General features: G+C 46.4%; 1 protein-coding gene across 2 annotated transcripts in view; it reads right to left on the bottom strand.

Moving 5' to 3' along the window:
* Positions 1-26,109, bottom strand: part of DPYSL3 (dihydropyrimidinase like 3) — a 106,677-nt gene that overhangs the window by 41,599 nt on the left and 38,969 nt on the right. Inside the window, exon 1 of one of the 2 annotated variants that reach the window (XM_036240880.1) lies at positions 20,227-20,394. The exons of the other annotated variant lie outside the window; for it this stretch is intronic. Within the exon in view, the coding sequence (XP_036096773.1) occupies positions 20,227-20,265 (39 nt within the window). The 5' untranslated portion in view covers positions 20,266-20,394. Of the gene's footprint in view, positions 1-20,226; positions 20,395-26,109 lie in introns of those variants that run through there. 2 annotated transcript variants of the gene reach the window in all.

The raw sequence follows: 26,109 nt of genomic DNA, 5'->3' as shown, positions 1-26,109 counted from the left end.
TACTTCAGTGGTGGATACGTGACGGTACGGATTTGTCAAAACCCATAGGACTGGACCACAAAAAGGGTGAACCTTAACACAAAACTATGGACTGTTGTTAATAATGTATCAATATTGGTTCATCAACTGTCACAAATGTAGCACGCCAACGCAATATGTCAATAACAAGAAACTCTGGGGTGGGGGAGTGAGGAAGAATACATGGGAACTCTCTGTATTTTCTACTCAATGTTTCTGCAAACCTAAAACTACCCTTAAAAGCAAAATTGAGAGAGAGAGAGAGAGAGAGAGAGAGAGAGAGAGAGAGAAAGAGAGAGACTGACTCTGTCGGGTAGATATCAAAGATGGTCTGGGTCTTGGGAAAATGGTCAAACCAGGCATGTAGGTAGGGCCAAAGGCATTGCAATCAGTTAGAGGACAATAATCCCTAACTAACACTTACTGAAACTTCTTATGTGCCAGAAACTCTTAGAAGCCTTATGTACATTGTATTCAATTACCCCTCAATCAAATGCATACATTCTATGTTGCTATTACCACCATTGAATTGATGATGACATGGAAGGTCAGGGAGTTCAGCTCATGGTCCAACATCACATAAACGGTCATTGGGAGACCAGTTGCACCAATGCAAGAAATGCATTGTCAGGCAGGGAACTGTGGAGTTGTGCGGGGTCCCTCATGCTGAGGATCCTGGAATGAGGGGATGATGCAAGAGATGTTTGGCTAGGGAGTCTGGTGTTCATTCTAAATCTGGAGCGCTCTGGAAGAAGTTTAAGAAAATAAGTGAAATACAATCTCAGAGTAAAAAGAAAAATTAGGCTGGCAGAATGGCCATGCTGGAGATGAAGGAAGAAACTAGTTCGAAAGTAACAGCAAGTGGCAGAGAAAAAGAAAAAGAAGCAACCTTTAGCACTTAGGTGGCCAGGAAACACGGAATACTCAGACTGGGTTACTGAAGAGAGTTTAGCAAAGGGATGTTTAGCAAAGTGGGGACAGGGTTTAGGGAAAATAAATAGATGTGCAGCATCCAGGGACCAACAGTAGGGAGGCATACCATCCCCCGGCCTGAAGGAGGCTTGGGCCGGGCACTGGAGGGCAGCTGTATGGAGAGGTCCCTGTGACAGGAGCTGTCACCTGCAGTGGAGACATGCAGCCACTCCTCATGACCCAGCAGGAGGGAATCAGGGAAAATCCCTGACATGATTGCTCGTCCTTTCTCCAATCTCCCAGTAGCACCACATGACCTGAATCCCACCAGGTGCCCAATGGCAAAGGACTTACTGATGCCAACCAGACAGATCCAGGGCAGGAAGCAGAGCAGAGAAAGACGCAGGGGGTATCTGGAGAGGCGAGCAGAAAACATCCAGCCCAGACCCTGGATATCCATCCACAGGACATGATTTCATAAACTGCAACATAGCCACACTATGGATTCTTATATGGCTATTTTATCACCAGGTTAAATTGGTGTCTTGAACTGAAGATCTAAAATAAGTGCAAAACACGATTCTATTCTTGCACAAACAAACAAAAACAATACTCTTGGTAAATATGTGTATGTTTTTCTGTGCACAAGAGAAAGGTCTGGAAGGATGCCTACCAAATTATTAACCCTGGGTATGGTAGGAGGAAGGAAAGCAGAAGGAGGGGGTATGAGGAACCTAATTCTTTTTCCCCCTTTCTCTTCTGTTTATTTATTTATATCATTTCACCATTGCACAATGTATATGACATTTTATTACTTTTCAAGGAGATTTAATAAAGAAAATTATAAAAAGGAAAAAGAATAAGGTGACTGCTATGTTCTGCAGTGCTGGAGAAACTTTTTTCTGCCAAGGGCCATTTGGATATTTAGAACATCATTCGAGGGCCACACAACATTACCAACTTAAAAATCAGCCTGCTCTAGCCCTGACCGGTTTGGCTCAGCGGTTAGAGCACCGGTCTGAGGATCAATGAGTCACAGGTTCGATTCCAGCCAAGGACATGTACTTCGGTTGCAGTTCGTCCCAGGGCTATGTGGGAGGCAACCAGTCGATGTGTCTGTCTCACATTGATGTTTCTCTCTCTCTCCCTTTCGCACCCTCTCTCTCCCTCCCACTCTATCTGAAGATAAATAGAAAAATATTCTCGGGTGAGGATTAAAAAAAATTAGCCTTCTCTATTTGGTCAGGCTAACTTGGTGAGGTATGTGATGTTGGCTGGTGTGGATTTCGTGGGCCAGACATTCCCCACCCCTGCTAGTGTGACAGCAAGACTATGGATCAATGGGTAGCACACTGCAGAGAAAACTGGGATCAACGCAGCGACCGAAAGGGAATGGAAGGCAATCTGTCAAAATCGACTGAAGTTTCAAGGCAGGATGGCAGGATGGACACAACAATAAAAATGGAAAGCAGAAAGGAGAGTAACAAAATCAAGGCACAAGACGATGGATAATAATTGAGACATGCTGGTCAACCAAACAGCCATGCTGCAGATAGCTAGCAAGGGGGGCCTGTAATTCAGAAGAATGGTCAGGTGTTCAGATGGACTTGAGTTCATGTCACACTGAAAATGTCTACACCAACTGCAAGGCAGCAGAGGACAGGAAAAAGGCCCCTGGAATGGGAGTCGAGAGTCTTGGATTTTGGTCCTAACTCTGTGACCCCGAGCAAGGCACTTAGCCTTCCTGGGCTGCTGGCCAACGCGTGGTACCCACTTCCCTCTTTTAGAAGCGTTTCTCCTCTTTGATCACTTCTGACTGGCAGCTGGCTCTAACTGAGCCTTTAGAATGACAGAGGAGTCTAGTGAATTCCCACCCGATGGCTTCTCAGGAACAAGAAACTCTTTCAGGAAATCTGAAAGCCAGCCAAAATGCAATTCCCAGAGGAGGAATGCGGGCTCCGGGGCTTGGAATGTGTGAGCCGCACCTTCAAATGACAGGCAATTCCTCCCCATCTATTTGTGGTGGCCACAGGGATTCTTCTCCCAGCCTGACCTTATACTTTTAAAACTGGCGGGGGCTGCCTGGGGACTGTGGTTATAAGCACAGAAACCACTGGCTTATGCAACTTCCTAAAACTGCCCGGTGCTGGATGCAGTTAGGAGAACACACAGCTGCAATGTTGCAACTCACACCGCTGCTGCCGTGGAAGGAGGCCTTGGAGAGACCGTGTGGGAGGAAGCCCAGAGATGTTCCCCGGTCTGCTCTGCTCTGGAGTCCAGACATCACAGACTGTGTCTGCGCTCGTGACAGGACCGGTCTGTCCAGACCTCAGCACTCACGTTGCAGCTGAAGAACTGCCAGAGCAGCCTGATGCCATGGTGAAAGGGGGGAGGGCGGGCTTTGGAGCCAAGTCCTGGCTATACAATGAGGAAACTTTGACCTGCCCCAAACGGCTGAGGGGAGCATCGAGCGTACATTCTGATCAGAGTAAGTGTTCAATAAATGCACTTTTCTTTAAAGGGTGGACCCCAACGCTCTTTTGCTCAGGCCTGTGGCGCCAGCCGGATGGGCAAGTGTCTTGGTCTTTGTGCCGCCAGGAAGCGCCGGGGCCACTGAGATCAGCAATGGCATGACAAACAGGAGAGAAAAGCCCGGTCGGGCGCAGCCCTGAAGGCCAACCCTCTCTGAGGCACCTCCCGCGCGAAGGGGAGAAGTGGGAGCTGAAGCCAAAGAGATTCTGCCATCAGAAAGTGTGTCAGCGTTCAGCGGATCGAGAACGGGGTAGGAACAAAAAAGAGAAAAATCACAGCCTTTGTACCAGTGATGGTTGTTTGAATTTTATTGAGGAAAACATGAAGTTCTGGTCGCTAAATGTGGTCACAAAGGTCATGCTGCCGGTGACATTCCTGGAGTCTGCTTTAAGGTTGTCAAAGCAGCCAATGTCTCTCTTTGGCCTTAGACAAAAGAGAAAAGACCAAGATCATAAGTTCTGGTGGCAGAAGCACGGCAATAAATTTTCATATGCAAAAAAATAAAAAGTTGGACCTAAATCTTTTCAGGTCATCAGCGCCTTTCACCCAGATGCCTCCCTACCCTCTCCTCCATCCCTAAAAAGTAGCTTGCTTTCACCTTTCATTTTAGCTTCTATATGTATATCTGCTTTAGCTACCTTCCCACGTGAGCCCAGACACACCTCCTAAGATGGAGCTCGGGCAGCAGAGGGGATAGAGGAGGTCACTCTATTTTTCTGGCTCTTTCTTGACACAAGAAGCAGATAGTGGTGATGACTGATTCTTCAGGTCACAGCCACCTTTCTGCCTAGAAACCTACACCTGCACAGCTCCGCTTACATTTGCTAGACAGGTGTCATCTTACTCCTGGGTCCCAGACTTCTCCAAGTTACATGAGCAGAGAAAACTATAGATGATCTGAGAATAAGGACTTCAAGAGGTCAGACTGACTTTGAAGGAAATGAACCCTTGAAATAAATATAATTGAGGCTCCACTTAAAAATGATCAGAACTCAGCCTGACTGGTGTGGCTCAGTGGACTGAACATCGCCCCATGGACTGAGAGGTCCCGGTTCAATTCCCCATCAGGGCACACGCCTGGGTTGTGGGTTCAATCCCCAGTGGGGGGTTTGCAGGAGGCAGCTCATCAATGTATCTCTCTCACATCAATGTTTCTATCTCTCTCTCCTTTTCTCTATCTCTAAAAAAAATGATCAGAACTCAAAAACAAGACTAGTGGGCAGTTAATTCTATAATGAAATGTTTCTTCACCTTCAGCAAAGATCTAAGACTGTACATAATGGGCACCTCCTGGAATCCACTCAATACTGTTTTTATTTGCAAACATCACACTGATATTACAGGAATATATTCCCCGCACCCGAAGGCCTACAGCCTCCATCCCTATTTGCAAAGCCATGACGTTGCACCCTTTCCAGTGGTCACTATTTAGCAGTGTATGCTTCTAAAACCACGGGAATAATCTATTGCAATCATTCCAAAATGTGTGTTCTTTTGTTTCTCTGCTCAGAGCTGTTCCAACAAGTGCTGTGACTGCTGAGGTTTAAGATGCAGTTGTCCCATGCGTATCAAAGCATGATGTGACATGCATAAGATTGTCTAAAAGACAGCAAACAAGTGACAACCCTTGCAAGTCTCTTCAAGTCATCTCAGATACAGCAGCTCTCATGTGTGTTTTATCACTTCTGTCCCTGTTATCCCAAGTCGTTTCATGTTTCATTCATCATTCCATTCATTCAAGGTTGGAACAGACACGGATGGTCCCGATCACCAGGGAGCAGTCTCATAACCTTGTGATAACACTATTTCCTTGACACCATTCTCCCCAAACCACTTAACCCAAAGAAACCACATTAGTTCACAGTCAAGGAGCAGTGTGCTTTTCATTCATTTACTGATCCCTTCATTCCCTTATCGAACGACCGTAAATGCCTCCTGTTCACAGGACTAGGGATACAACAGTGAACACAAGAAATTCCCTACCATTGTACTGTATGGTTGAAAGGGCAGAGCACAAGTAAGCTAGGAAATTAGTGTAATTCCAACAGCCATAAGTGAAATTCAGAAAGAGGGTAAGGGGGTGGTGGAGAGTTGGAAAAGAGTCTGGGTTTGCTTCTGATGAGCTTTTCCAAGGCATGTCTGAGAAGCTGTCCATGGAACAGAGCTCTGAATGCCCTGAGGGGTCAAGTCAAGAAATGAACTGCTCCTAGAAAAGACTGCTCTGCTCCCCAGTCCGAGGGGGCAGCCAGAACAGAGCTCCGAGCTAGAGATGGACATGGCAGGTCCAGGGGGCAGAGAGAGAGGGAAGGATGGTGGATGCCAAGTAACTGAGGGGCCATGGCAGGACTAGAGTCCAGACCGATGGATTGGACTCAGGGCCAGGCCACGTGGAACCTTGAGGGCCAGGCCAAGTACAGTAGATGATTTAGGAGAGATGTAACTGGATCTGACTTATATTTTTAAAGCCTCACATGGGGTGATTCAGTGAGGAGGTTCTTGCGGTCTGATGACAGAGGCTTGAGCTAAGGTGATGGGGGCAGTGATGAAAATGGTGAGAAGTGGTTGAATTAGTTTCTAGTCTAAAGCAGAGGCCGTGAAGTTGCACGTCTAGCCTATGGCTCCCTTTACTGGAACTTAACCCCAGTATACGCTGAAAACAAAGTCCTCTGAACTCTTAGCTTGATTGTATGTTCTTCCTCATAAAGTCAAAGTCAGTTGAAACCTATACACTGAAGCAGTGATAGACCACTCAGCCTTGAACTAGGAAGGTGAGAGAGCCATCTACATTCAATATTGAAAGCAGCTCATATTTCTCCTAGCGTAACAACTGGGTTGACCAGCAGCTCAAGCTAATTGAAAAAAAATTTTTTTTGGTTGATTGCACATTTCTCAGGTCTTATTCTTGAAAATGCTTCTGAACTATGTCACTGTAAAATTCTGGCATAGACAGTGTCCACAGCTGCTCGTGTGTCAGGTGTATGGATCTGGTTTCCTGCTTTAGGAATTGTGACCCAGTGTGTGTGACAGACTCCCTTTGCTGGGTTAGATGTCTCCCGGACCTGGGGTCCAGCACCGTGAACGTTCATTCTTCATTATATGTAGCTGTCTGTTTCAACATGCAAAGCTCTGTAAGCCACCGGGAAAACTTAGTCCTGAAACTCAAATACCTTGATGATCTTTTTAAGTTTCCCTGATCTCTGTTTTCATTCTAACACCGGGACCCAAATTTCCTGCCCATCAATTAAGTGGATTACAGGTCACTGAGACAGTAGAGTCCATTTTTTCTTCTTACTAACTTTATAAAACTTGATAGCAATGTTTATTAAGCAGCTTGGATTAGCTTCCTTATTGGGAAGTAGCAGAGTGTCCTAAGTGAGGGTTTTAAAGTCAGGCCTTGGGGTGAATTTTGAGCTGGCTCCCCCAGTTAGTTAATAACTATGTAACTTTCTGAGCCTCAGTTTCTGCATCTGTCAAGTGGATCTAATCACAATAATCCTGGAATGTTATAAGGATGGAATGAGATGCCATATATAAAATCATGACTGATCAGATATCACATGTAGTGGAATTTTCACTGATATACCACCTAGGGCAAGAGAAAAAAAGACAAAAATTAATAAATGGGACTACATCGAACTTAAAAGCTTCTGCACAGCAAAAGAAACCAGCATCAAAATTAAAAAGGAACCTGCTCTCTGGGAGAACATATTTGCCAAAGATACATTGGATAAGGGGTTAATATCCAAAATATATAGAGTACTCATTCAACCCAACAGAAGGAAGACAAACAACCCAAGGGAAAAATGGGCAGAGGACCTGAATAGACACTTCTCCAAACAGGACATACAAAAGCCAAGAGACATATGAAAAAATGCTTATCATCTCTAATCATCAGAGAGATGCAAATTAAAATGACTATGAGATATCACCTCACACCTGCCAGAATGGCGGCCATCAACAAATCATCAAACAACAAATGTTGGCGAGGGTGTGGAGAAAAGAAGACTCTAGCACACTGCTGGTGGGAACGCAGACTGGTGCAGCCACTATGAAAAACAATATCATATTTCCTCAAAAAATTAAAAATGGAACTGCCATTTGACCCCCTGATCCCAGTTCTTGGAATATATCCTAAGAAGCCTGAAACACCAATCAGGAAGACTGTATGCACCCCTATATTCATAGCAGCGCTATTTACAACAGCTAAGGTCTGAATATAGCCCAAGTGCCCATCAGTAGATGAGTGGATAAAAAAGCTGTGGTACATTTAGCCCGGCTGGTGTGGCTCAGTGATTGAGCATCGACCCATTCACCAGGAGGTCACCGGTTCGATTCCTAGTCAGGGCACATGCCCAGGCTGTGGGCCAAATCTCTAGTGGGGGGCATGAAGAAAGCGGCCAATTGATGTTTCTATTTCTCTCTCTCTAAAATCAATAAAGGAAAAAACCAAAAACAAAAAACTGTGGTACATTTACACAATGGAAAACTATGCAGCTGTAAAAAAGAAGGATCTCTTACCCTTTGAGACAACATGAGGGACCTGGAGAGTATTATGCTGAGCGAAATAAGCCAGTCAGAGAAAGATAAGTACCACATGATCATATTTATTTGTGGAACATAATGAACAAAATAAGCTGTCGACCAAAAGAGATCCAGAGTCATGGAAGTAGGGAACAGACTGACAAACCTCAGAGGGATGGAAGGGTGGAAGGGGAGGGAAGAGATAAACTAAAGAACTTATATGCATATATGTACAACCAATTGACATGGACACTAGGCTGGGGAAGGCAGGGAGGGTGGGAAGGAGGGGTCAATGGGGAAAAAGAGAAACATCTGTAACACTTTCAACAATAAAAAATAAAACAAAAAACAAAATCATGACTGAAAATCAGTTGTGGGCTCTGGCTTGGCATACTTTTTTATGAATATTAATGATCTGGCTTTCCCTTTCCTGTTCATTGAGAACTTTCCACGTTTGAAGTTTTGAGGGCTTTGTTTTTTGTTTTTTTTGATCCTCACCCGAGGATATATTAATTGATTTTAGAGAGAGGAAGGGAAAAAGAGAGGGAGGGACATCGATTGGTTGCCTCCCATACATACCCTGCCCAGGGATCGAACCCACAACCTAGGTATGTGCCCTGCTCAGGAATTGAACCAGTGACCTTTTGGTGGGTGCATGGGGCAATGTTCCAACCAACTGATCCCACCCATCCAGGGCTGAAGTGTTGAGTTTTTAAATGCCATTCTTCTTAACTTCGCCTGCCTTTGTTTGCTAGGGCTGCCACAACCAAATACCCAAGTCTGAGCACCCTGAACCCCAGAAACTGATTTCCTCGCAGCTCTGGAGGCTAGAAGACCAAGCTCAGGGTGTGTATGGGCAGAGTTGCTTTCTTCCGAGGCCTCTCCCCTTGGCTTATAAATGGCCCCTCTTCTCCTCTGTGACTTCATAAGGTCTTGCTCCGTGTACTAATCTCCTCTCACAAGGACACCAGTGACACTGGACCCGGGCCCACCCTCATGACCTCATTTAACTTAATTACCTCTGTAAAGCCACTATCTCCAAATACAGTCACATCCTGAGATACCAGGGATGAGGATTTCAACACGTGAATTCTGAGGGGACAAATTCAGCCCACAACAGCCTCTCATCTTCCCCCAACACCCCTTCCCTCCCAAAAGTGTAAGAAAAGCACCAAATCAGAGTAGGAGAAATGAATCCTGAGCCTCGCTTGTTTTTTAAAAAACAAGAACTATTTTGCTGCGTGACCTTTGGCAAAGTAGTTTCCCTCCTGGGCCCAGCTTTTCTTAATCATTAAAATGAGAGGGTTTAGAATAACAGATCCCTTATTTCTCTTCCTGCCCTTCCCCGAGCAAAGTGAAGCTTTTCCCATAACTTCTCCCAGCAAAACGGGTCTGAGATAGAGCACGCCACGAAGTAACCAAAACAAAACAAAACAAACCAAAACGCAAGCGTACCTTCTTTGTGGCATAAACCCAGGATGAAGCCATTGGAGAAGCAGAGGATTACATTCAATTGCTTTCAAACCTCAGTTGTTTAAAGCCCTTACTAGAAGGCCATAATTTAAACCAATTTAGCTGAATGAGCCAGAAACCCCACTCTGAATTTATCAATATCCCCAAACAAAGTAATCTCATCAAGCTTTGGGGCACAGATTGGCTTTGAGGGAAAGGGTGTACGATTTCAAACAAAGGTCTCCTTGAAAGAATTATGGGGGGAGGGGCTTAAAAACAAACACACACACAGAACATGTCAAATTAAAACCAGCTTCCAAGCTTGTAGGTTAAGCCATTAAGAAGAGTGGAGAGGATGGGGGAGGGGGCTGGGCATGGTTTCCTTCCAGCTGTGGAGCGTCAGGTCCTAAGACACTGTGCACCTCTGCATGTGTCTGCAGCCTCCACAAGACAGGGAGGTGAGTGTGGCTGGTGGTGGGAAAGCAAATCTGCTCATTGGAGTGGGGAAGCTGATTTTCTTGCGAAATGACACAAATGCTGAAGGAGCTGGAGCGATAACGAGAATATAAGACTAAGATTAAAGACATTGGGATTCAAATCTATAGTCTGATGCCCATGATTTGAGCAACTTTGGGCAAGTTATTCAACCTCTCCTCCTAGGGTAGCTTTGAATTTAAGTGCAACTAAAAAACAGCATCTGAAAATGAATCCATCAGTTTCATTTTCGTTGTTAATACCAAGATCTTGGAAACCACCAAAAAATATATATATATAAACACAATGGGATTAATTTAACCGGACCCGGGGGAGAATATGTCGGTATTTAAAATTATGTTATGAAAGTCTATTTAAAACATGGGAAGATGTCATAACATATTGTGGAATGAAAAGCAGGACATAAAACAACCTGAACAATATATGATACCTTTTTAACAAATGGCATAGATAGTTGTAAGAAAAAAAATCCTAGATAGGCATCTTCATAAAGTGTACAATGGCCATGTTAGCTTATTTTTACTGTCCTCATTGGGTTTTTGGCTTATATATTTCTATAACCATCATACTTTTTTTGTAACAGGACAAGTTTTTTCTACTCAGCTTTAAAATCACAATGCTCTACAGCAAACCAGATACTAGAAAAAGCCCTAATTCATTCAGCCCCACTTGGGCCTCAGTTTCCTCACCTGTAACTTGGGTCTCGGTCTCCTCGTCTGTAAGGGAAGTCTGGATTAAAATCATCTCTAATGAGGCTCTGACCCTATGATTTTCAAAGAGACACATTAAGTCAAAAGCTCAGAAGAATCTTGCTTAGGGTTGATCAAGAAGCTGGGGAGTGGCCCAGCTGGTGTGGTTCAGCGGTTGAGCATCGACCCATGCACCAAGAAGTGGCTGGTTTCATTCCCGGTCAGGGCACATGCCCAGGTTGCAGTCTGGATCCTCAGTGCGGGGCCTGCAGGAGGAGGCCAATTGATGTGTCTCTCTCATCGATGTTTCTATCTCTCTCTCCCTCTCCCTTCCTCTCTCTCTCTAAAAATCAATGAAAATATATTTAAAAAGAAAAGAAGAAGAAGAAGCTGGGGCATGCAGCCTGGTGTGTGGGATAAGAGGTGGCAGTTAAATCCAAGTTAAGAAGAACCCATCACTGGGAATTTCGCTAATTCAATGCTCCAGTGCTAAAGAGCGGCGGGCACATCCCTGGCAAGGTGACTGGGTAGGTACAACCTCGCGGTGCTGCTAGGGGCGAGGCTGTCCCTGATGGGAAGGCTGGAGAGCTTCCAGAACTCAGCAGTGCTCCTGAGTCCCAACCCCAGGCAGCAGGGGGCACCCCCCCCCCTCCGCTGTCCTTGGTGACTCCTAGAACCAGAGCTCCTCATGCACACCTCAGGGGAGGTAGGCACCGAGAAGAACTTAACCCTGGACTTGTAGTAGGTGAACTCCAGTCTGAACCAGCATCTCATGACCCCGGAGATGGGCGAAGAGAAGAGAAAGTAGAAATTAAGGTAGCGCCCTATAGTGGAGTTAAGAATGTGGGCTCCGAGTCCGTCTGAATTTTGGTTCCACCAGTTAAAGCTTGTGCGATCTCAGGCTGACTTCCTGATGTCTGTAAGTTTCCGCATCAATAAAATGGGAAACCTAGTTAGGAATCCAACTACCTAATGGAGTTGTCTGGAGGATGACATGAACTAATGGATAAAAAGCACTTAATACAGGATACAACACATGCTAATGCTTATTGCTATTATGTTCTAGATTAGAACTGCTATGCCCCGAGTGGATGGTCAGTAAATACTCATTCAATCAGAGAACAGCAAAATGCTGTTACTACCCCTGACTATATTATATACGATGCATTCTAATGCATATAGCGCTTAAAAGCTTTCAGAGCGAAGGGTTTAGGTCCCATGAATATACTTGAAGTCTTCGTTTTGCCTTTCCTTGTAGATGCCCCCTTTCAGAGGATCTTGTGATTATGGACACACATAGATGGTTGAGACCAGGAACTGTCCAGGTTTACAAACAGAGATGCGCCTGGTGAAGTGTGTTTTACAGTCCCCACCCCTCAAACCAAAGAGCGAACTTCAGAATAAAAGCCAATAACAGGAAAAGCTCAAAATGGAAGCCCAGAGAAAGCTCACAGACGCATCAAGGTGAGCGACTAAAAATCTGTAAGAAAACAAACACACAAGCACGAAAACATGTCACTGAGATGGCCAGCCCTCCCAGAGAACAAAGAAGCACCACAGGCTGCTCCTGGCCCGAGCTTTCCGGGCGGTGGGGTTGACCTGACACATGCAGACGGTCTCTATCTAATTGCCGTTAATAACTCTAATGACTTCTGCTTTCTGTGCAAAGGCGCAAAGAGGCCTCAATGAAGATCTACAGCAGATCGTGGTTCAAAAAGTCACGGGGACAATCCTCCCCATTTGAACGAAGACATAAAGGTCTCTATGAATCCTTTTCAATCATGTGCAGTAAGGGGAATGAAAGGGGCACCCAGGCAGGCCCCGGAACCAGGCCGAGGAGGAGGCCCGACGCAGACTTTGGAAGAAGGAGAGGAATGGGTGGAGGCCAGAAGAAAGAAGTACCCGTGATGGACGGGCTCCCTGGCACATTTGCCCAAGTCAGGCCCTGGTTACAATGAACTCTGTTGTTTCTGCGAAGGGGCCATCATGCTTCTCTTGGCACAGCGATCTAATGCCAGTTTCTTAGAGCGGGGGCTTCTCCCTTACAAGTGACTATTCTCCAAGTTGTCAGCAAAAGGAAGGATGGATTTGCACAAGCACAAATGCACACACGTTCTGATCTTTTTCTCCCTTGAAGAAAAATGCCCGCCTTCAAAGTAAGTGTTAAATGTATCCATTCATGCAGTGAATATTTACAGAGGGCTTAATATGTGCCAGCCAAAGACTAAATACTGGAGAGTCAATGGTAACAACACAAAAACCATCCCTACCTCATGGAGTGTCCGTGGCATTACTTGGCCTTTGGGACGGGTTATTTCTATTGGATGTCAGCCATCACATTTAAAATATGGGCAAGGGCAAGTGAATAGGGCTTGGTGAGCATATACAGACGGGGAGTTGTTTTCTGTTGGTTTGCTTGTCTGTCTGACCAGTCTAGATTTGGGGCAGTTGTCACCTTTGTGCCCTTATCAATGGCAGCCTTATCCAAGTGACTGTATGTGCCAGCAAATGGGTCATGGTATCACTTTAATAATGCTCACTTGATTAATACTAACTCTCTGCTAAGGAAAGGAGCTATCAATCATCGTTACCCCATTTCTCTCCTGCACCAGAGTCTATTAACTGAGTCCTCTGTCTGAATGAGAAAAAGGCTGGGATTTTAAGGGTAAAAAGCAACCAAAGACCCTTATATCCAACACAGATGTTGGCTGGTTCTGCTGAGTTTAAGCCAAAAATTGTTGCTCTCATCCATTTTCTCACTGGAGGGAGGGCTTAGAACTCCTCTCTGTGAATTTGGAACTAAGTGAGGAGGGGCTGACCATGATCTCATGAGAAAACAGAAGACAAAATACAGGCTTATGGGGTCATCTGCACTGGCAGGGACTTTAGGGATCCTCTAGTTCTGTGCCCTCCTTCGGCCGATGCAGAATCTGAGGACAATAAGGGTTTGCCCAGTGACACGTAAATCAGAGGCAAGGGCAGGCCGGGACCAGAGCGTGATGACACCCCATCCAGGGTTCCCTTCCTTCCCCTGCAGCCTAAAGCAAGAGGGCCCCTTTGCTCTACTAGTCAGAGGAACTCCTCTCTTGAAAAACATAATCTCATTTTTATCCTTCAAACCTCTGTTCAGTGCTTGCATAGGAAAAGAGAGAAAGAGGGAGAGAGAGAGATTAAGCCATAAGAAATGTGTCTTTGAATTCCAGATGTCCCCGTGAGGTTCCTGGACCACTGGAGAGTGGAGCTCCCCCATCTGGCTTAGAGTGCTGGGTGTGTCCCAGGTCTCCCTGCCTGGTTGAATGGGAGCAGGGAGTCTGGCTCCTTCTGTGTCTGTGAAGAGGACAGGGACACAGAGTGCAAAGGGGCCTTGGGCCCAGACCTGCACTTAGGCAAGGCAGAAAAACAGCATCTGCTTTTCCATCCTTCCCCACTCATACGTGCTGCTGGGCGAAGGCCAGACGCTAACTCAGACAGCTGGCAGAGCAACGCAGGAACCGCTGTCAGGAAGACGTGCTCCGTTGCTGTTCCAATGGTGATGCGATAGGCCTGGCCAGGCCGTCCCCACTCCTTCTCTCCTGTGAACACTGACCCACATGTGTGAGCTCACAGGTGTGGACAGCTGGAAGTGAGTGGCGGTGGGGACAGTCACCTGTGAGTTCGGAGTAACTGCTTCCCTGCCTGTGAAACTAACTCACCTCTGGAGGGAGCGATCCCGAGATCTTGCTTTTTCAGCTGTGTGACTTGAGTCAAGTTCCTCAACCTCTCTGAGCCTCTTTCCAGACCACAAAGTGCCGGTTAATAATTGTAGCTACAGGAGTTGTTGTGAGTTAAATGAGATAAGCCATGGAGTATGTGCTGAGGCACTGAGTAAACACTAGCTATGAATCATCACCCCACTATGCTTGGTCCCATCTTTCTAACCACCGAGTTCCCTACAGCCCAGCCTGGGGCCACAAGAAGTGCAGAGGCTCACCTAGTCCACCAAACTATTGTCTCGGTCTATTTCCCGTACTGAAATAGACACATACAGAGCTTGATGAGAGAGGGGTTTCACAGCAGAAGAATCTGAAAACAGAGGTGCCTCTTTGGGCGGTCCGGGGTCTTTCTCGCTTATTTCCCACTGGGCGACAGAACCTGGGAAAAGGTACAGTGGAGCACTGATTGGAGGGGGGAGCGACCCGGGAGCGCTTCAGGCCTCCTATTAACTTCCATCCTCGGAGGTGATGACACATTTCACATTTCCTGTCCCCTGATGATTAGCCGTGCTGATTTAATCAAAGGCCCGCACACTCCCATCCTAGGGAGACAGTCCTGCGACTGTAAACATTTTGTAATTTTTCAAATGTAATAAGCAGACATAAATAGTTCTCAGAAATATGTGACTACAGAAAGAACAGAGGGCCCATTGGGATCTGAAGAGATTTTTTGTTCTTTTGCAAATTTAATTTTATTCCATGTTTTCCAACTGAGTGGAAAGGGCAGAGAAAAAGCCACTGAGCAGGAAGTCGGGAAGAAATTGCTAGAAAGGGTATTTGTAACCTGTGTGGCTCCAGGCTAGAAGCTGATCAGGACTGAAAGCAACGTAGTTCCACTAAGAAAAGTGCTCTTTATTTAGGTGAAGGGGGAGTCTCTATCTCAAAGTCCAGAGGCGGTCTAATGACCTCTATCCGATTGTCACAAATGAATGACAAGCATAATTCTGAGGAACTCTGCCACAGAACTAGAACAGGAAAAAAATAACTTTTTTTTTTTTTTTTTTTAATAAAACCCTGTGCTAATTTTTGTTTTGGAAAGTTGTATTTTAAGAAGTTTCCTAAGTAGTCTCTTTCCATTCCAGACCTTTGTCAAGTCTTCCTTTAATAATTTCCACGTTCCAAAGAGGTTGAGATTTTACAAATACATCAGTGTTTACTCTCTCGAATACATCCGGGGTGCACAGCGCTTTCAAGGGCCCTCCCTCGTTTGAACCTCCAACAGCTCAGTGAGATAAGCAGAGTGGGTTTTTATTTATAAACTGACCGTCCTACCACAGAGCCTTCCATTCTCTCAGGAAGTCCATTTCCCTAGAATTCCCCACGTGCCCAGCTGGCTCCATCAGCTACTAACAGCTCTTTCTTCACCTGAAGCGATTTGCTACTATTTGAAAAAGAGGGATAATCTGGCTGAGAATCAACAGGTACCTGCTCAAAAGACAAAATAGCAAATGAAAAATGAACACCCCAGGCAGGGCCTGGGCTAGATTTCCATGATTAGATACCTAAGATATATTCCATCCCTGTGTCATTGATAGTTTTCCTGGGTCTTTTACGCTGGAATTGCCCTTCCAAGAAGCCTTACATGGATAGAGCTGGCTTTGGGTGACCTCTTCCTTCGGTCTCCCAAACGCTGGTCCTTCATCTCCTCCTATCTGCTCCCAATCCAAAGTGGGAGCAAGAGGAAGGCACAGATCCAGGGATGGGGCTGCACTTCCCCCTGCTCAATTGTTGCAGAGACCCGGGTGTTCCTCCAAGTTCATAATCCCCCCCTCATTTCCCCTCCAAACAAAAGAAAATCCCCATGGCACCCACCAGGCTCACAAGCCCACTCAGTGCCCTGCCCAGGAGCCCGAGACGGAGCTCTCCCCGGACTCTTCTGGACTGAGGATGTCTTCCGGCCGTTCTCAAACACGACCCAACGTCCAAGGCAATGGAGAGGCATTATCTGTCAGTCTTTACGGAGATCCAAATTAGGGTTTGCAAAACCCAGTTCTCTGTGATTGGTCTCCTAGAGGGGATTCAGGAGCTCTTTATCCACACCTTCGAAGCTCCGCTGCACACCCCTCTGGGAGGCTGGGAGGTCCGACGAGGCCTGGTTTCATTCCCACGGTGTAACGCTGAATAACTGACCACCTCGCTGTCTGTGTTTCCATTTCCTTAACTGTGAAGTGGGGTTTTGCGGAGACTCTGCTAAGAGAATCCACAGAAAACACGGACACCTAGGTGTTAGCTCCCTACGCACTTCTGTGGTCAGCTTCGACTGTGGCTTACTCCAGAGGAAAACAATGACTAATTATCTACACTTTCCACCTGTAGCACTGACATGGGCGCCACCATCCCTAAAATTAGTATTTATATTTATCAAATACAAAAAGTAAGAGGGCCCATGTGACTGAACTGGTTGAACATGGCAAGAAAATATGCTCACAGGTCCCACCAGGAGTGGAGTTTGGGTCTTTCTTCTACACCATCTGCCCTACCAACCCCAAGTAAGAGTGACGGCAGAAGCAGAGACGTGTACTTTGATTTCAGCCAGGTGTGTAGGTTTTTGTCCTGCCTCAAACATTTCAGCTCTGACCTGGGCCGTATGCATTTGATTTTCGGGTTTTTCGCGGGTTTCTTTCCATCTATAAAACCAGGACAACTGTAGTACCTCTCACTGTTGATTCATGGATGAAATGAAATAAGGCATGAAAAAACACTCAAGGGGTGTAAGCTATTTTCATTAGAAACACTTTTGAATTCGTGTATTGTTTTACAGGCTCATCATTAGGTATCTATGTAGTAGGCACTGAGCTAGTGAGTGGAGACAGAAGTGAATGACAATACAAGGTCCCTGCTCTGATCTGCTGCACCACCTCCAAAATGCCAGTCCCTGACATCTAGTAGCAAGGATTTGTATTGAGGAAGGCTGTTCAGGTCATGCACAGAGGTGACCTAAGAAGGCGCAGTGACATCTGAGGCCTGAGATACTCACAGGAAAAGCCCCAGCCGATTCTACCAGCCACAGAGAAACCCCTACCTACTCCAAGAAGCCAATTAACACAGGGTATTGAGAAGGCTTTAATCTCAGGAGAGCAGCACAAATAGGTGGAAGGAAAGACCACAAACAAACAAAACCTTACTGTGGCCCCCACAATTGTGGCAGAAGGTGGTGTCTGTGAAGGTAAAGGGTACAGGACCAAGACTGCCCCCATCCATCCTCAGACTAGAGTGACATTTTAGCTACTGGGTGGGGCAGCCTTCACAGGAAGGAATATGGAGAGGATAATAAACTTAATTCAAATTCTATAATTTTACCATTAAAAATGTACTATAATTGACAGTAAGAGATATATGTTTTATTTAAATCTTGAATCATATTTTCTGTATATCTATATCTGTGTCCATATTTTATGTCACCTATGACGATAAATATCTCAACCCTTGTAGTACCTAGAGAACCATAATCATCTCTAGACATGCAAAAGCATTTTATTGTGAAATAGAACCCTTTTCATGGAAATAGAAACACAAAGCATAAAAAAAATCTACAAATGAATTTCTTGCTCCCAAAGACCAGCACCCCCCCAACTCCTGCCCTACCCTCTTCTCCACCCCCACCCCCCACTTTCAACAATGAATATGAGGCCACCTGAGTGGCAGAAATTCACAGCCACTATACATTCCTGTCACAACTGCTGGAGACACAGCCCCAGCTACGAGCAGAGGCTGCTATGCAGCACCACGCCCCACGCGCAGAGAGAAAGGATGGAAACTGCACTGAAGATGAAGGATGCACCCCAGGGAAGAGCATCCAAAAAGGAACAAAAGGGAACCCCTTGCAAACCTGGCCCTGGGATTGGGACACAGCCATGCACATGGTGGCTTCGAAGGCAAGTAAGTTATCAGGGTTAAATCTCTGTATCTTTCCTTAAAGGTGGCTTAGTGATGCCTAGAAGAATGGGCGTGGCCCTCAATGCCATATCACAGGCTAGGTCCATAAGAACCATTGCAATCTTCAGACTGGGGAAGAAAAGAAATCTGTTCTCTGCTTATCCCATACAGGAGAACTGGCACATGCATACTGGAGGTAAAGCAAGTGGCCTCTCTGCACATACCTCCCACAGGTAACCGCATGCGAGCCAGGGTTCATCTCTCCCAAGTTAGGGAAATAAGTACAGAAATGGAGCTTTTGTCCTAATCGGTCTTTTTTATTTACGATTCCTTCCACTGCTCTTTGCAACAATTGGCTCCGAGGAAATACCGTGCACTGTAAAAGACCCACAGTGTTTCTTCAATAACGTCAAGTTGATGATATCAGGTAATGAATGGTAAAGGAGGATGGGTTTAAACCTGTCACTTCTACCTGGCAAAAGGATCCCTACCCATCCCCAAAATGTTTCTTCTCTGGGACCTGGTAAACAGCAGTTAGGGGTGGGGCACACTTGTGTGGAATGAAGCTCAGGTGCATGAAAAAGGTAGATGCTGCAACGGAAAAAAACCACTTAACAAAGTGCACTAGAGGCAAGAACAGCCTCCTGCTTACAGAGGGGAAGGTCCTGCATCGCGATCACAAATGCACCGGGTGTTCCAAGCATAACCGAACAAGTGCAAACAGACTCGTGCCCACAGCAAAACCTAACGAATTGGGGCAAATTGACTACAGTCGCAGGTACATCTCTGCCCTAGGGCAGCTGCAGAGCCTCCCAGGGGCCAGCTGATCACTTCCTTTGTTTGCCTTGCAAAGATGGAGTAGCCACCCATTCCCTTACTGCGCACCGCACCACACACCACACACACCTCATTCACTACAGACAAAGCACAACTGCACTGCTTCATGCTTAACTAACGATTGTCAGTGGTTTTTTGTTGCTTTGCTTTTTTTTTAAATAATGCCCATTCCAGACTGTAGTATGTCTCCTCCATTTGGGGGCATCATTTCAGGGTATCCTGGAGGAATCCCAGCCCAGGGCTCAGTATTTTGCTGCCAGAGCATCATTGCTGGACGCTGGTGTAAATGTAGCTTCTGAATACCTGCTAATGGCACGTCCCTTCTCAACCCCGCCTAGGCGCTCGCCCAGTCCATCTGACACCCGCAGGCCAAGGGTGGCTCTGTCTCACACACAATGGCAGTTGGACACGGCATGCACACAGCGTGTGTCTGCGGCTGCAAACTAAAATCTGCTCTGAAAACTCAGCCTTTTCTTGGAATGAGAAGGAGAAAGGACATGAAAAAATGTAAAATGCATCGAGAGCAAAAAGAACAACAGTTGTCATTCCCGCTCCAGCCACGTTAGCTGTCCAGTCCCGAATATGACGCACTGAAATATGAATCGGGTGAATGCAGGCAAAAAGGGGACAGGGTGAGGACGGATGATCCAGACACCCCATCACCCCAGTGGCGCGGGGGGCAGAACCACGGGGCTGGAGCTGGAGAGGGGCGCGGTCGGGCTACCAAGCACCCCTGGGGAAAGGTGTCATCTCGCCACACCCCGCCCCGCCAAAAGCAACCTCAGACAAAAAGCACCCCTGGCCTGGGGCAGCACACACCGACACCCCAGGAGGAGCGTGGGTTCAGGGAGAGCCGTGAGCCCAAGGTTCTCCGGGAACTACCGGCTGGTGGGAAAGGAGGCTGCATAATCCTAAATTCTCCGCGCCAGTGTTTGGGTTTCCTCTTTGTTTTGTTTTCCCCAAACCCCCGGGTCGCTCCGTCTGGGTGGCGCCCGCCGCGCCGGCTGGACTGACCACCGCTCTCCACCCCCCAGACCTGGGTCCCCGTCTCTCCCCGGGGACCGGACCAGGGATCCAAGCCGCCCCGCCTGCAGCGCAGCGGGACCGGCGAGAGGGAGGGAGGCGGCGGCGCCCGGACTCACCGTGATCCGCGGGATGTTCTTCTTGCCTTGGTAGGACATGGTGGCGGCGGCGGCGGTGGCGGAGCGGCGGCTCCCTCGCTCCTTGCTCGGCTCCGGCTCGCCCGCGCCCTGCTCAGCGCACAGCGCCCGGCGATCAGGTGGAGCGAATGGTGCGCTGGCCGCGCCGCCGCCTCCCCTCGCCTCCGCCCCCCTCCCGGGCTCCCGCGGCGGCTGCCAGAGACAAAAGTAAATCTCCCTGGTCCCCCTTTCACCCCGACCCCCCCGCCACACACACCCTCCTCCACTCGCGTTCACGCCCGGGCTTTTTTTTTTTTTTCTTTTGCGGTGCCAGCTGGGACCCCGTAAGACAAGAATGGCTGATCCTCGACTCCTCCCACTTCTCTCTTATCCCTATTGATTTTCCTCTTTGCATCTGCCTCACCCACTTTTTCTTTTTCTTCCTTTTTTTTTTTTTGGTGACTTGTGAGTGCGGCGGAGACAGTCCGCGCCACGGCCACCAGGGGGCGCGAGGGACTTTTCCGGGCGGGGATGCGGCAGTCCCCGTGTAGGCAGAGAAGGTCTGGGGTGGCCCCCTGGCCTTGCGGGCCCAGATCCGGAGAGCGCCCACGCCTCCTACCAGCCCCTCGCCCGATTTCTCCCCATCACTACCCTCATTTCAGAAAGGTGACGGCTCCGGCCGCCCCTCCCGGGGCCCGCCCTCCGCCATCCATCTCGCAGGCTGGATGGGGCGGCCGCCGGCTTTGTTACAGCCAAGAGCTGGGCGCCGCCCGCCTCTGCTGGCCGCTGGGTGTGTCAACAGCCGGCGCGATCCCTTAAAAAGCCCAGGACTGGCCAGACTTGGTGCAGCCTGTCCGGCCCGCTCTTATCCTGAGACCATGAGAACAGGTATCAGAAAATGTTAGACATCCCACTCACTCTCAGAGGGCTGCGAGGGGCACCGAGTCGGCTAACATCAACCGTTTCCTGGATTTTAAAAATGTCACAATCACATGTAAGGGACTCCACTGCCTGGTTCTCAGAATCGAAGAGGGAGCGTTGCTGTTGCTCCGTGAGTAAACAGTTGACAACACCTATGGGGGAAGGCACGTTGTGCAGCCATGGATTTTGTGAGTCGACCACGTGCACTGTTCACCGTCCCCGAGTTTACTTTAGGCAGCAGGACTGATAGACAAAAGTCCCTATGTTATCAGAAGCAAAAACATGCCCTTCCAGTGCTAGAATGTGTTGTGCTTTAGCTACCTGCTCAAATTAAATCGCCGAGGGAGGCGAATTTGGAGGGGCCACTGTGGATGGGAGCTGAGTGGTGGTTGGCTAGGGAACTTCCAGCTCTCCCGAAAAATAATACCAATCATACCATTTAAATAACAACAGCTTACTATGCAAAAATTATAAAAACCCTCTCAAGACAAGTCTCCCAGCATCCCCACTCCTCAACTGTGGATCCCAATGCCCTACTAAGTAGAAATTCTTTAGATCTCACGAAGCAGGACTAGGTCGTGTTAGAGATCTTGAATTCATGTTTCTGTTAAGCACAACACTGACCACACTTTAGGACATCTTTTCATTAAATTGAAGGCTTACTTTGCAATGCAGAAGCTATAAAAAGCATCCACAGAAAGAGAGTACAGAATATTTCAGCTGGGGCTTTCCAGAAACCTGAAATGAACCAGCCTGGTCACATAATCAAGGGGGAGACGAAGGCCCCGGGAACACTCCCTTCTCAAATTAATCCAAGCTTCGGGTTTATTCATGGGTAACTGGACTGAATGCAGTCTTCACAGGAAAGTCCACTGCATTCTCCACTTCCTTTCTGTGATACTCTGGCTAGTGCATGCATAATGCTAGGCAAGGTCACTTCCCTGAACTCTTTTGCAAAGCACAGGGGGGATAAAAAAGACTGAAGCCAAAGGCACGCCCTAAACATTTTGCTTTGTTCTTGAAGCTTAAGTGCTGAGACCACTAGCCAAGAGTTGTGAAATTACAAAGCATTCTGGGGATTGGCATGCAAATAAGCAGGATTATATTTAGAACAGAGTAAAAGAGAATCAAACCACATACTATGAAACCCTACAGAGGTCTCTCTGAATCTTTCCCATAGATTTTACTGCCCCCACCCCCCTTGTTTGATGGGATCTTGCAAGTTCTTTGAAAAAGCAAAAATATATAGGGGACATTTACAATCCTAAAGAAATACTACTACCTTTCCTTTTTTTTTTTTTTTTTTTTTTAATTTCCTGGGTTTCTTTGCCTGTCTTGCATCCCAATTATCTCCTCTGTTATGGTCATATGATCCAGATCTCTCTCTACTAAAGAGATTTATACCATATTTTTGGTCACTTGATTGTGTGTGTGTGTGTGTGTGTTGTTTCAAATGACAAGATTTGGTTAAACTCTTTGAGGTCAGGTTTGCCTGCAAGAGCATGCAGAATAGGACCTGTGATGTGTTTCTCCAGATCAGACTGCTGTGACAAGCCATGCCCAGGAATGCATAATAGCCAGCTAATCCATTCAAGCTGTTGCCATCATCAGAAATGTAAAACAAACGCCACTTTTCCCTCTTTCATCCCCTACCATCATCTCTCTCTCTTTTTAAATCAAAATCAAGTGTGAGATGAGTTTGAAGGGAAAAGCCTTCCTTGGCTTTGCCTTTCTTATTCAAGGAGTAAGAAGAAAGGCAGCCATCAACACAAGATGCCTCTGTGTCTGGCCAAGAGGGTGAGGAGGGGACGCAGCGGGGAATGACTCTGAATGGTTTTCCTTGGATACACAGCAGTACTTGGCTTTAGGTATCTCAGACAACTGAGAGAGGGAGGGAGACGCACAGTGACTTAATTTATGGTCCCAAAGAAACTTGATTTTGGCCACCAAACCTACCACACCCATAGACTTCCACACTTCAATTAAATGTTGCTCAGGCCAAAGTTTTGGCATCATCCAAACCCTGACTTCTTTCCCTCAATCCAATCCAATTTGCCTTGCCTATCCAATCTGTCAAGAAAGGCTGTTGGATCTGTGTTCTGAATACATCCAGACTATAACCTCTTCTTTCCATCTACAAAGCTGCTGACTGTGTCTAGCCACCATCCGCTATTACCTGGACTACTGCAGTAACCTCCTAACAGGGCTCTCTTCTTCACCATCACTCATTTATTCCTTTATTCATTCTCACAATGTCACACAATATTCACCTGGTGCTTACCATATGCTATTATTCTCCTAGGTACTAGTGTTCCAATGGTGAATAAGAATAATAAGGTCCCAGATCTAATGGAGTTGACTTTATACCCTTATCAGCAGAGTACCTCCTGTCCCTTGTTAGCCCCCTCCTGTGTTTTGTGGTACTTTTCACCACATGACATATTTAATATTGAGTATTATCCTCCTTTCCATCACTAGAATGTAAGCTCCTTGAGGGCAGGGAATGTGTCCGCTTTATTCATGGCTATGTCCTGAGTGTATGAAATAGGGCCTTGACCATAGAAATTGCTCAGTAATTATTAGGTGACTAAATGTAGTGTTTTGAATTCCGTCTGAAGAAAGGGTAACTAGATGGAGTAAGAACTTTCCTGTAATAAAAGGACATGTGGCTAGAATCTAGATTTAAGAATACTTCTGCGTTTCATAGGCTTCTTATAGTTTCCCGATTCTAGATTTCACAGCAGGTAGATTCAAGATGGTAAAGAACTACTTGCTAATATGATACAGTCACAAAATTCCAAGTCAACACATGGGCCAAAGAATGGCTCAGTAGAATGGGTTTGGTACTTAAGCACTGATTATAGAGCTATGGCTTTGAAAGGAACTGCCATAAAAGTGTGTGTATGAGAAGATCAAAGCCTTGTAGTAATTTAAAGAATTTCTAAAAATTAAAAAAAAAAAAAAAAAAAAAAACGAGTTCAGAGAAAAACTATGGACTCGAACCCAGAATGGTATACTGTTTAAGGATCTGGACTTAGGAGTAGAGGGACCTTGGTCCATATTGAAATTCATACACTTCCTATTATGACCTTCAGCAGATTATCTCAACTTTCTGGATATTGGTTTCATCTTCTCTAAAATGAGCATCTTATTACCTACTATTTATTGAATAGCTACTATGGGTACCTAGGCATTTGGGATACAAAGAGTTGAATATAACAGACAAAATCCCTGCCCTCTTGAAGCTTCCAGTCTAGGGAAGGGACAAATCAAGAGTGAAAAATTAAAATATATAGTTTTTAAAATGACAGCAAGTGCACTAGGGGTAATAAAGCAGAGATGGCAAGGTGAAAGCCACTCCAGAGTCTTGAGAATGGGCTGCACTTTTACATAAAGGGGTCACAGAAGGTGAGATGATGGTAGCTTGGACCAAACGGTAACAGTGGAAACAGTGAGAAATGGTTAGTTAGATATTGGATATGTGTCAAGCCAACAGTATTTGCTGAGGATTTGCCTGGGATATGAGAGAAAGAAGAAGCAAGGATTACACTAAATGTGTTAGCCTGAGCAACTCAAAAGATGAAGTTGAGAGAGGGAAAACTGTGGGAGGAATGGGACTGGGGAGAACGGTCAGGAATATGTTTGTGGACGTTCCTATTAAACATCCAAGTGAAATGTTGAGCAGGCAGGTGGATATTTGAGATTAGAAATCTAAGGGAAGAGCTGGGGGAGAAATACACGTTTGGAGTTGACAGCCCCTGGGTATTATTGAAAGTAACAATGCTGGATGAGACAACCAAGGAAGTGAGTGCAGAGAGGAGAAATCTGAGGTGAGCTGCAGCATCCCCAGTGGAAATGAGCATCCAGGAAAAGAAGCAGAGAGAGTGGTCCATGAGACAGAGGAGACACCATGCACATAGTGTGTTTTGAAGGTCAAGAAACAAAATTATTTCAAAGAAGAGGATGTGCTCCCTTCCTTAATTGCTGCTGAAAGGTTAAGGAAGACAAAAACTGAGAATTAATCAATGCATGAAAACACTGTTGGGGCCACTGAGGACCTTAACCAGAGCACGTCTAAAATGAGTATCTGAATACCCATATCGCAGTGTTTTTTTGTGAGTATGTATGAAATTATTCAAGTGGTATTTACTGAGTACCTACTATGTGTGTCCGAGTGCCAGAGCAGTCTTAACAAAGTTGTGGGGTGAAAATCAAAGTGGAAATTGGGGACATCTAAAACAGGCGATTCTTTGGAGGGATTGTATTGCAAATGGGGAGGGGGAAATGGAGCAGTAATTAGCAGAGAAAGTGGAATCTAAGGAGAGAAGTAAGGTCATGGTTGCATGGCAACGGGGCTAATTCAGTAAGGAGAGGAACTGGGAGGAAAGCTCCATCATTCTCGAATGGGCAACACAGGTGACATCTAGTGTTCAAATGGAGGGCCTGCCCCTCAGCAAGGAGCAAGGATGGTTTCTTCCCAGTTGGGAAGGGAAGGGTCCCTGGCACCGAAACAGGTGGCTAGGTTCATTTCACAGAGGGAGTTTATGAAAGTTCTCCTGTGATTGGTTTTCTCTGTCATCAGCTAAGACAGTCTGGGAGGGAGGGTCTTGAAAGTTAGAGGGAAGAGGAGTTGGTATGAAATGATTTTCCAGGAGAGTAAAGGGGCTAGGGAAAGGTGTGATTATCTAGCTGCACTAAGGATTTCCTTCAGTTAGTGGCCATGAATTTAAAGATTCAAAACCATGTTTGTGGAGATTACTCCAGCCACATAGAGCTGTATAGGTACAGGCATGGGGTAAGGAGGGTGTGCAATTCACCAAGGGCTCTGCTGGGTGCGTGCTGACCAGGGAGAGAGAGAGTCGGGGGAACTGAGGTTGGGGCACGGGGTCCAAGCTGCTCAGGAGAGAAGAAATGGCACAAGAGTACAGGCGAGTGAAGGACAGTGAACATGGTGAAGATTAAATA

This window comes from Molossus molossus, unplaced genomic scaffold, assembly GCF_014108415.1.
Source record: "Molossus molossus isolate mMolMol1 unplaced genomic scaffold, mMolMol1.p scaffold_m16_p_4, whole genome shotgun sequence".
NCBI classification, from domain to species: domain Eukaryota; kingdom Metazoa; phylum Chordata; class Mammalia; order Chiroptera; family Molossidae; genus Molossus; species Molossus molossus.
Note: the sequence above shows the minus strand (reverse complement) of the source record. Positions and strands in the feature narration are given on the sequence as shown.